This window comes from Aptenodytes patagonicus, chromosome Z (assembly GCF_965638725.1).
Source record: "Aptenodytes patagonicus chromosome Z, bAptPat1.pri.cur, whole genome shotgun sequence".
Lineage (NCBI taxonomy): Eukaryota > Metazoa > Chordata > Aves > Sphenisciformes > Spheniscidae > Aptenodytes > Aptenodytes patagonicus.
The window spans coordinates 60167119-60179410 of NC_134982.1; the positions used below are offsets into that span (position 1 = coordinate 60167119).

General features: G+C 34.4%; 1 protein-coding gene across 5 annotated transcripts in view; it reads right to left on the bottom strand.

Moving 5' to 3' along the window:
* CHD1 (chromodomain helicase DNA binding protein 1) overlaps positions 1-12292 on the bottom strand; it is a 66095-nt gene that overhangs the window by 2032 nt on the left and 51771 nt on the right. For 2 of the 5 annotated variants that reach the window (XM_076361572.1, XM_076361571.1), the window contains 10 exons: positions 11901-12051; positions 10757-10879; positions 10263-10400; positions 7653-7916; positions 7084-7224; positions 4716-4894; positions 2776-2872; positions 2505-2562; positions 1373-1583; positions 114-1170 (listed from right to left, as the gene is read on the bottom strand). In XM_076361572.1, coding sequence (XP_076217687.1) covers positions 807-1170; positions 1373-1583; positions 2505-2562; positions 2776-2872; positions 4716-4894; positions 7084-7224; positions 7653-7916; positions 10263-10400; positions 10757-10879; positions 11901-12051 — 1726 coding nt within the window. In that variant the 3' untranslated portion in view covers positions 114-806. Of the gene's footprint in view, positions 1-113; positions 1171-1372; positions 1584-2504; positions 2563-2775; positions 2873-4715; positions 4895-7083; positions 7225-7652; positions 7917-10262; positions 10401-10756; positions 10880-11900; positions 12052-12292 lie in introns of those variants that run through there. The other 3 variants (XM_076361574.1, XM_076361573.1, XM_076361575.1) reach the window with 2 other exon arrangements.

A 12292-nucleotide genomic window follows, 5' to 3' on the forward strand; every position in this document is an offset into this window, starting at 1 on the left:
GAACAGTGATTCCATCAAGATATTTTATTAAAACATGTAAGTACACTGATTTTGTTTCATACTTGTGACAAGAAGGCCTGAGTTGGTGGGGAAAGGAACAGTCAGAAAAAGCCTGAGAGGGAAAAAAGCTCATTTAATTAATTTACAATAATTTACAGCCATTTGTTTGTGTGTTTTTTGTTTTTATTATTATTATTTTTTTGTTTGTTTGTTTGTTTTGTAAAAAGGCATTATAACTGATCACAAACAGGAGAAATCCTGGCTATTTTACAGTTATAGGTACAGAATTTAAATATTCAAGCTTGTGATGAAAAAGCGGCAAGGTGGTCGCAGTGTACAATGTAAACAAGTAGCTTTGGAAAGTGAACAAAGTCCTTGAGAGTTCTTTACTAAGAAACAAAAGAAAATAAACTCCTCATTCGTTCCTGAAATATGAGCACAGGTCAGTGTTTAAAAGTTCATTTACAAACATAATTTAAAACGTGTTCAGCCTAAAACCACTTTGACATGAAGAGTTTTATAGTAAGATCCAGTCTGAAAGGGGCAGTGTTGAGGTCCCTGTAAAAGTAAACATCTTTCATTTCTTAAAAAAAGAGTGCCACAACATTTGCAGCACAGTGCAGCATAAACTTTAAATACAAAAATATTTTTCTTCTATTGGGATAATAGACCTTGCATCCTGGAAAGAAGTAACAATACTGCTACTGACAGAATATCCAGTCCGTATCTTTCAAGTCATGTAAGGCAATTACTGTGTTAGTTTTCTGTATATGGCTAAAAGAAGGTCCAGAAAGTGTCAGTCTTTGTTATGTTTTCCGGCTACTCCATGTATGTTCAGGTGTACTTTTGTGATCTGATGAGTGTTCAAATGGAGATCTGTGTCCTAGGGGAGATCTTGAACCATAAGGAGACCTCTGATCTAATGGTGACCTTGGGCCACTACCCGAAGCTCTGTGGTCCATTTGCCAGTCTGAGTGGTACCTATAATCTCTAGAAGATTTATGATGGCTGTACTCTGAAGTGGAACGATGATCTGAATGTATCCTGAGGTCTGAATGGGAACGGTGATCTGAATGAGCCCGGCTGTCTTTTAAACTTCCTTCCAGGTTTGACCTGTGGTCTCTGCTCCTGTAGTCATCTAACTTTCTATGTTTACTATCACTGTAGTATCTAAAAAATAGAAATTATTTGTATTAGTGTTACTGAATACACGTTAAGAGCCACAATTATGTCAAATCAACAGAACTGCATTAGAGAGATATCTTTGCAATTTTGCACTACTCAAAAAAGATGTTTTGGTGCTTGCTACAACCATACTACAAAAACAGGAAGGGAATTCTGAACAGATTTTAAAATTGCTGAAGAAACTCACCTGCTGTCTTGTTTGTAGTGATCCCAGTCTCTGTGATCTTTTCCATTGCTGAAGGCTGAATAGGGCCTTTTCCTAGAGTCATTTTTCTTGTAAGCATCTCCCTGATGCCTGTCTTTATGATGATCATGGTATTGTGAAAAATGTCTATCAGAAGAATAACTGTCCCTGCTACTGTCATCATGGTTTGTATTCTCCTTTAGTCTTTCCACATCTGTTTAATAAAGCAGAGGTTAAAAGGAAGTCTTTTCTTCACCTAATTCAAACAGCACATCTACCTGTCAGATGTAAAGTGGTATGAAAGTGACATTATAATTTGACAGAAACAAGATCTAAATAGTTGAAAGACAAATGCACTAATCCGAGCGAACTGAAAGAAACCCAGAAGTAAAACAGAAGCAAACCAGAATGTAGGTGTGTAGGACTCAGAAACTAAACTTTTCAACCTCTCCATTCAGTCTGTGAAGCTAAGCGTGGTCCAAATGAGCAGTGAGTAGAGGTGCCTTTAGTAGAGCAATTTTAGACAGAATGGTAGCAACTTCCTCTCTAAGAAGGGATGGCCTTAGCGTGAATAAGAGTTTTAAAGGTACACCTTGTTCATGAAAGACTTACTGTATTTTAGGAATACCACTTGAATGTTGATTTTAAGTCCATGAAAATACACAGTGTTACATAACACAAAGAAAGTATTACAAGAAGGCAGGTGTGGGAGCATAGAAAAATCAGTGTTATTGTCAACAATAGAAGACAGCCCATGTAACTAATTACAAACTATGACTTCAAGGAATAGCTTGCTTTCTTAAATGGTAGTGACATTACAACAGCTACAAATAGGCACAGAATTTCCAAGAAATTTACAGGTTTTGAGTAGACCTCTCTCCCTCCCCAAAATTAAACACAAAAAATGTTTCCAAAATTTTTTTAAAGGATGGTCAAATAAATTGCTACTAAAACCAGTAAGTACCAGCTTCAGTCTGCACTCTGCTGGATTTCATCAGCAAACTAGTGAACTTTTGCTAATCAGCCTATGTTCGTGATACTTAGCAGTGTGTGAGAAAGACCTAGGAGACAGATGGAATTAAATAAACAAGAAAACTAAGATATCTAACACAAGAATATACTTAAGGTTTCTTACCTGGATTTCTAATTACATGTGTATTCACATTGCTGCTAATATTCTGGTCATTGTGTTGCTAAAAGAGACAAGTACAAAAACTCATTGCTAAATCCCAAAATTCATCTGAATTCATTAGAAAAATATCCTGGCCAAAGAGACTACTTTACTAAAAACACAAATGCTACTTGAAGTGTATTTCTGTGTTCCTTATAATCCTTTAAATCTAATAAAAGAGTTATAATACTTAAAATACATATTTGTATATTTAGAAAGGGTCTGAAAACATTACCTGAGACTCTTGGCGTTTTTTGATTGCATGTTTATACAGTTTGTGCAGCTTTCTAGCATCAAATTCTGTAAACTTAGAGACAAAAATCCACAAATTTCTGAGGAAGAAGAAAAGAGAAGTTATAATTTTTCCTATACATTTATTTTTATTATGCAACAGAATATGGATTTAGCTGAAATTATTTGAACAGTACTTCAGTAAACCAGAAACACTATAAAATTTACACAGTATTGCCTAGCTGCACAGCAAACATTACCTAGCTGTATTTCAAACATTTGAAAAATGAATTTCTTTAACAATTTGTCACTTTGTAATATTTATCATAAGTACTTCAGAGTGAAAAGTGCACGGAAAGTAGTACTAATAACAATTGTGTTAACAGAATGATTTGTGAAACTGCTTAAAAATGTAGCTATCGGTTTATGTATGTCTTCTGAAAGTTTGTTTGAATTTTGAGTATTTACCACTCAGTAAATAAAAATTTAAGTAAGTAAAGTAAGTAAAAAACCCTTGAAATCTCTTACAGTATAAGACATTTGACCTACAAGCCTCATTTCATGAAAATAGCAGTGAGAGAGTTTTTCCACAGAATTCCAAAGCTTTTGAAACCAAATGAGAACTGTGAAAGAGGATGGAAGTGGCATGACAATAAGTTTCTGCCTAATCTGTGCTCGAAGGAATGGAAGAAGAACAAATCAAGTGTGTTGCTGTCAAGATGCCAAAACCCTGAAGAAAACATTTGCTTTTATTATCACAGGTAACAGATCTAAAGTCTAGAATTCTTTTAGTCAAATTTAGAGGTGGAATGCTTAAAAAAGACTACAGAATACTAGTGTTCAGAAGTATCTGAAGCGTGCAGGCTCAGGAAGCCACAGTCTGCTCCTTCACTGTGATTATTTAAACATTATAATTTTGGTCTAGAAGTTTGCAAAAGTAGACAACCAGTCAATGGTATGCCTAATGAAACCTGTATAACTTTATATAAGCTAAGTAGCTTAACTACGCTTCTTCTTATCAAAGATAGCTGAAATACATATTTTAATAATCTACATATAATACTGTAGCATTATTATGAATAATAGCTCTATTACGAGTTTCCACTTAATGAAATAAAACATTTACCAAAAGCGTAAGACATGGATCTTGGTTTTGTATCTCAGATCACCTTAATATTTTGAAGTAAAGCAAGTAAAAACAGCAGAAGCATTCTACACTAACGGAAGTCTTCAAGAAAATGGAATACGTAACAGACTTTTGTATAAGGAAGTGCAGGATGTATTTTCAACCATAAAAGATTAAAGTACACATTCCGATAAAGGTAACTCAAAATGCATTAAGAAATTCACAATGAAATATAAGAAGTTGACAAACCAACAATTTCTCTTAATTTTTTTAAATTGTCACCTCATGATGATGCAAACTCTTCATTTTTGAAATACATGTGAGTATGTTACGATAAATACTTTTATCAAGTCACAGTTAATATGTAATTTAATTTTAGAGTATATTTTAAAAAGAATAAAGAATTCTGCAACTCAAGATCATACAAAGCCCAGCACAAATTTAGAATTGCCTATTTTTTAACAGGAATTAAAAAAAACCCCAAACCTCAAAGTTGAACAAAACAGATCCTTAAAGGTAAGAATGCTTTTCTACTAAACACAGTCTAAGTAACAAGTTACCTAGTGTTTGCTTTTGGTTGTAAGAAGTGATATGCCTCCACCTACTGGACAAAATGCATTGCTATGCAGTATGAAAAAGTCAATCAATTAAAAGTCAGAACCATCTATAATCATCTTTTTATAGATTCCTATTGAAAACAGCAGAAAAATACAAGAAAGGGAGAATAAGAAATGAAAGAAATAATTAAAACCTATTCTGCTTAATAGAAGCAATTATAGATTTTCCTTTATCAAGAAAAACGAAGGACAGTAACTTACTTTCTCCACTGTTTAATTTGTTCAGGATTTGTGTACTCCTTCAGACATTCAGTAATATGATCCCCAATTTTGATTAGACACTGTCTAGTATGTTCCAGCTGCTCTCTTTCAGAAAGGCCCTTCTCTGGTCGGTCCAGCTGTTTCAATGCTGCTTTGACCGGCCTCATTCTTTCTTTGCACTGTAAGATGGAAAAAAGGAATGTATTAATTCAAATAAAAAGAAAAAAGAATTCTAAAACATGACCCACCCTTTACTGTGATATATATATATATATACAGGCAAAGACAGTATTGTTACAAGCCAAATGAAACACAAGACTTGCTCACAGCTCTCAAAAAAAAAAAGTTTTACACGTTTCCTTTGGAAAAAGTTGTATTTTAAACCCAGTTGAGAATTTACTCCTCTATGAAAGCATTAGATTGTATAAAATACACATATCAAGGATTTAAGAAAGAACTAATTTAATACAAGGGATTTTCTGAGGAAAAGGACTCCTTACAATTGGGTTTTATAATCATAGTTATAACTTTCAGCACAAGCATATAGGACAAAACTTAAACTTTTTAGCACCTTGAAAGCTATACAAACTCAATGTCAAAATTAAATATCACAGTATTCAGTACATTTCAAACAGATACTTTCTGCAACAATTAAATCTGGCATTCAGCAGAGGATCAATATTGCTCCTCTGACCAGTTTTTAAACCTCAGTCCTATGCAGATACTAGCAGAACTTGTGCTATCTAGGGTAAAGCTAGTTTCGATATGCCTAGATTAGTAACAGTGATGGCAACAAAGATGTATGTCATATGTGCGTTCTTGAATTTTCACACTGACTCAGATGTTTTAATAATAAATCCAGATGAAACCAGTTAGCATGATTTAAATTACAGACACTTGCTTAGGAATACCATCCAACTACAATGGCATGGTAAACAGACGAAATGCATATTCTCCTTGTCACAAAGAGCTAAATTAGTTAAGCCTGAACAACCCACAGCAGTAATTTCCATTTGAAAGTGTAGTTAAATATGCTAATTAGACTGCATCTGACCATGGCATAATGGTAAACATACATTCCAGAACAAAAAGCCTGGACAAAAACCCCCATGTTGTTCTATACATAGACCCAACCTAGAGTTACTCCCAGTAAGAACAAAAAGAAGTCTGTAGATTCCCCCCCGCCCCCCCCCCCCCCCCCCCCAAAAAAAAAATTTTTGAAAAAACAAACAAATGTTTGGAATGGAATGAAATCAAGTATCACCATTACCATGTAAGCTTCTAGGGACAACTCAGAAGAAATCAGGGAAGCTGTTCCATTGCTGCTCATACCTCTATGGAATTAAGCAGCTGCATTACATATTGCACTAGCCACAGCTTAAAGTAGCCTTTAAAAGACAGCTTACAGAGTGCACTGCTTAAGTACAGAAGTGATCAGAAAAATCTAACTGTATATGGAATTCAAGTGATTTTCTGTCACTTAGCCACACAAACATATCTATATAAATCACTTGAGGCTCATCCTGGAAATCACATGTGAGTTACTTGGATTGTTTAGAATAAAACTATACATAGACCAGTCACTGCCATACTCAAGAGAATCTTATTTGCGTGTCGCAGCCAGCACCAACAATAGCACCAATAAACCTGGCTGGCAGAAACAAAAAAACTCTTGAAATTTGAATGACGAAACACCCACAGGGGAGTAGCTGCTCAAAGTAACTCATTGATACCTTTTCCAAAGGCCCCAGCAGACCTATAAAACTTTACATAAATTGTGTGTACGTACCTTTTTTCCTCTAGTATTGATTCTGTTCTTAGACAGAAATAGTGATTAAATGAAATTCTTTTGGTGTCAGAGATTACTCCAGTAAGGTATTTCTAAGGGCTTTTAGCATTTGTTCCTTCCTGTCTCTACTAATTTAAGTCTGCAATACTCAAGGAGGGAAGTGCTGAAACTTAATTTCTCTTGTTATTTTACAAAGAAGAAAGGCATATTTGATAAGGCGAAGCCAGAGACTCAAGCAATTGCATTGAAGTTCATTCATGTGTACTCTTTAAGAAGCAGGATACACAAGTTATTCTTGAGGATGTATCTTTACAGTCTATATTCTAAATCTATTTGGCACACAGACCACTGGGTAAGTTTTCCTACTATCCTGCATAAATACAGTAAACAACAAAATTAAACTGCTGAAATGAAGACAAAAATTACTTTAGTACAGTGCCAATAACATTCATTGATCTGAGACTTTACTAGCAAAAGATCACCTGTGCTACTGTGCCCAATAACAGAATCAAGAACATCAGAAATTGTCCTCATTTAGACTATCAAGTATAAACACTAACTTACCAAAAAGGGACTTACCACACTAAAAGTTTTCTGATCCAGTTCTTCAGATTCTTCTGATATAGGAACTGGTTCACTAGTTGCAGTAATATGAACTGGAGTATCCAACAATGGAATTTTTTTACTTTTTTCTTTATTTTCAGATTTGACTTCATTTACCTAAAAACAAGATATAAAAATATTTATGTAAACTTTATTTTGGCTCTGGAATTATCCTATAATATATGACAATCCCCGTAACTACTGCATTCTCTTCAATAACAAGAATAAAAACTATGCTGACATACAGTGACAGTACATTTTACTTTCTCTGTGGGATGGAAAAGGAGAATGGAAGAGGAATAAAAGAATTTCTTGCACACTTTTACTCTCAGTCCAGCTAAGATACATATCATTGAAGACATAATTTCCCCATTTCATATGCCTGTCCTCATGGTTTCAGATAGTAAAAATAAAACTTCAAATGATGTAAAAGACTTCAATGAAATGACAACCAATCAGATCCAAAATACCTTTTCATCTCAAAATCATTCACAAAAACCTAGTGGCCTTTTCTAGTGCTATATAAGATAAGTAAACCTAGTTACCTTCTCTTCCTTTACTTCTTTTTCTTTCTGTGTGGATTCTTTTACTTTGTTTTCTCTCTTTTCTTTAATATCTTTTTCTTTTAATTCTTTCTTATCCTCTTTTTCTTTTTTCTCCCTTTTCAAATCCCTCTTATTTTCCTTTTCTTTTGTCTCTCTTTTTTCTTCAGCTTCCTTCTTTATACCAATATCTGGCTCAGGCTTTTCTTCATTTTCTTTTTCTGCTTTAATTTTTTTATGTGGATGTTTCACTGAAACAATCTCATCCTGCAATACGCAAGCATATATGTCACATCAAACTGAGCTCCTATCTATACAAGTGTTGTAACCATCAGAGTAAAACATACTTTTTATCTGTGCATTTTTTCCATTTTGGACATAGATTTAACACCTATCAAATAGAACCAAATGCAGTTGTAAAGAAAGATGAGAACTACTCACTCACTTCCTTGATGTGACAAAGCAAGTACTGATTTGGCAGTGGTAGTGGGGGTCAGAAATTATGTCCATTTAACTTAGAATTAACTTAGAATTCTGTCCCTCTAAAAGGTAGTTAGGCTCTGAAGAACTAAAAACTAAAAGGAAGTAGGTCTCACAAAACTGAGCTGATTGGTCAGGACACTCGAGTGATGGGGATGTTAGAAGACCTCTGTTCTAGTTAGCTTTGTCCCAGTGACTTTTTACCGATCCCATATTAAACATTCACAGGAGAAGGTAACAAAGTCCCAGCTTTCTCTTTTCCAGAGGTGTTCTTTTTACCAGGCTTAAAAAAAGGTCTTAGTTACAGATTGTCTGATAGGGACCCATTTAATTATTTGAAGGTGAACAAAATACCACTCCACTGGTCTTTATAATATTCACTTATAAGGTTTGAGATGGAAACTCAAATCCTTTCAGACACAGAAAAACAGTGTAATAAGTAACAAAAGTATTATGTACAGGTGCAAGAATCATTCTCTTTTTTTAATTGATTTGAAGTACACCCTGGAAAGGCATATAAAGAATCCATTGCAGAAAAACAGATGAAAGAATGCCTAATACAAGAATCTGAACAAGTTACTTAGATGAGGTATCAAGTAATCAGCCCAACCAGGACATCAGTATTTAGTATCATGGAAACTTCCCAGCAAAAATCCAATTACTTCAAGAGTTTCCTGAATGTTCCAGCAGTTAAACAGGTAAGTTTTAAATATTGCACTAAGTATTAAATATTGCACTAAATATTGCAGTAAGTATGGCAGCTAAGTAACTAAAGCCAACCGTTTAGGTGGTTAAAGCCCATTTTTGTATATAGTCCAGTTTTCAGAAGTCCAATTGTTAGTCTGTGTCCAAAAGTATTAAAGTGATGAAAATCTGTTATTAAATATACAAAAAGGGGACAGCATTCTAGGCACTTTCCGAAAACATAACAAGTCAATCAACTGACTGGCAGTGTCTTCTGTTTTGAGTGGGGATGAAGTCTAACAGTCATTTTTTAAGTAGTCTGAACACTTAATTTGCTTAGTTTTATGATTCAGTTGCCCATGTTAATTTGCTGGGAACTGTGACAACACTTACAGTTCTTAGTCTTACATTCCAGACAAATTATTGTATCTATAAACGTAAGCTGGTCTACATTCAAAGTTGGGGTTTTTTTTCTGGCTTTTCATTTTATTCTTCGTGGTACAATTTAAATACATACACGAATGCTTTAGTTAAAAAATGACTGGTTTTATAGATGTATCATGGTTAAGGCTGACTCAGTTTTAACTATGTATTTGCAGAAGTATCTTTTCCTCTAGAGTGAATGACAATTACAATGGTTTGTAATAGTTTAAAATGATTACATATGACACTTCAATTTAGTTTATTTTAAAGCAAGTAGTAAGTATTTTAATGATACGTACAGATTTGTACTGATTTTATTTAAGCTACTTTCAAAATCATAAAATTAGGTGTGACATGACCCTAAACTTTACCTAGATTTTTATCTCTAGTGGTTTCTGCTGTGATAAATGTTAGAAATAAAAAGACTCAACAAAAGCAGAGGCCTAAAGGAATGCATCAGAAGTAACAGAACACAACAAGGTTAAATAGCCAGTTAAACAGTCTTTTTGGATAATGAAAGCCATGCCATATACAGGAGCTTTCACATGCAAGTCTTGAAATACCATTTATTCATGCTGCTCATTCTAATTGAGCTTGATGTTTTTTACCTGAGCCTGAATAAAAAACACTTTACCTGAAGAATCACTATCAGTAGTAATAGCACATTAGCCAGAAACATTAGTTTTATAATTGTGTGTTACATTAGGTTTGCATTTCTAGCAGAAACAATGCTGAAGTCTTTAAAGAATGCTGAAACTGAGCAATGCCACTTGTAATTAGACCACAACATTTTTTTATAATAAAATTTGGAAAACTACTCATAATTCCTCAGCTACTGGCTTATCATTGAGTTAAAATAGATACAGTCTTCCATGTGCTTGTACTGATGCAACATCAACTATAGTGGCACAGGAAAAGGATGACATTCAGGTGCTTCAATTTTATTAAGTCAAACAGAAGATAAAATAGAAATTGACACTAATAGAAGAACTAAGTAGCCATCTTTACCATATGAAAGATATTTACCTTGTTATCCTCATCATCATCTTCATCAGATTTTTCCGAGGGTTGTGGTGAAGAATCACTTTTTATTTCTTCTTTTATTTTTGCAGCCTTTATCACCTTATTCTTCTTAGTTCTTGTTTTCCTTCTCTTTGAATTGCCCTGAATGCAAATAGGTCTATTTAATATGTCAACTGACAAGCATCTTTGCACCACATTTTTGTTTTACATCAAATAGAGGTTCATTTTATTTTATTTATTGCCACTAATGACCACCGCTTTTCTCAGGACTGGAGACAGAGCATAGTGCAACAGTAGAGAATACATATAAATAATAAGAGAATAATACAGTATGAAACTTGCAACTAATTTCTTGACTTAGTCTCATGTAGTATGATTAGCAATACAGAATAATACTACACAAACAAAAAGACCAGAACTAAAAAAGAAAAATAATAGGATCAGCTGATGTGAAGCATATTGTTTTATCTAACTAATGAATGCCAAATTTTACTTACTGCACCAGCAAGCCTTTGTGCTTCCTTCCTTGCAAGGTCTTTATTCAGTAATTTAATGAGGTAGTCTGCTCGGGTCTGTAACTGCTTCGCCTGGGGTTTCTTATCTGGATCATCAGGCAAAATCTGAGGAGAACAACGGTAGTATCACAGCTATGAGTACATAGTATCAAATTTGGAAGATGCTAGCCTGGAGCACACAGAACAGAAAAAGCTGTGCAAAAGAAGGTAGAAAACAATCCGCTTCAACTATACCTAGCAAATATGCCAGCATGCTTGAAGCAATGGAAAATTTCTTAAACGTTTTAATTTCTCTCCAATCACGCAGCCAGTGCAGAGTCTTGGAAATTGCCTCACACTTTAAAATAAACTCAAGAAACCAGCCTCAGATTTCTGTTTCCACTCTGATAGTTTATCTAAGAAATTCTGAGCTCCTGTACCAGTCACCCACAGAACTCCTGGCTCTGCCTCATTCATCTTCTAAATGCAGAATTCACTACAGGATATTGCAGATGCCAAAAATATAAATGGGTGGTTTTAAAAAACAGACAAATTAATGGAAGGCAGGAGTAGGAATCATTATTAAACTAATTTGGACACAACCCCGGGTCCTCAAATCCCAAAACTATAGGTTGTTGGCACTGTCACAAAGTTTACTTCACCCCAGTCTTTCCCTCAATACCTATTGCTCACTACTGCTAAGGAGCTATTGCACTAATTCTAGTACAGCTATTCTCATGTTGTGAGTGACAGACAGCTTCAAGTAAAGAACCTGGGGATTAAGTGGGGATGGGGAAACCAAATCTCTAGAAAAACCTCCCTTCCCAAAGTTCAAGAACACAAAATGGACAAAACCAGAACATCTAAAATAGAGAAGGAAAAGACTGAAAAGAAAAATTCAAATGACAGAGGTCCAACTACAAGGAAATACGGTAACATAATTGACTGCAAGAAGGCATACTTCAACCGAATACACAAGACCTTAAAATCTAGTAATATACCACAAGAAGGATACTAAGAAGTACAACTGATGTATAATGTCTCTGCAATTTCAGTTATCATAAAATAAGCTCTTTCAGTAACTGTTCTTAGTAGCATTATTACCTAAACAAAAAGAGTCCTTGATGAAATGGTGTAGATGACATACCTTCTGTGTCAAACTAAGATCAGGATCCATTTTTATCATTTCCCAGCTGCCATAACCATATTCATAGATGCCTATTAACAGATTGGAATCATCTTCCTTACCCCAATCTATATCAAAATGAGCAGCCTTGGTGTGGCATGGGATGACATATCTAGCAGAAATAAATTATAAAGATAAATAAGGAATTTTTACTTCTGAAGGTTAGCAAGGGGGAAGGGAACATACTAAAAGTCATGTAACAAGATTTATTTTCTCTGCTAAGATGCTGGTATATTTAGGAAATTAATCCAAACATTTATCATTATATTTTAACATTTCTATGAAGTATTTATTGAAATCAGCAGTGAAATGTGTTTTAAGGCTGATCAAGACTAAAATATGAAGAACAACAG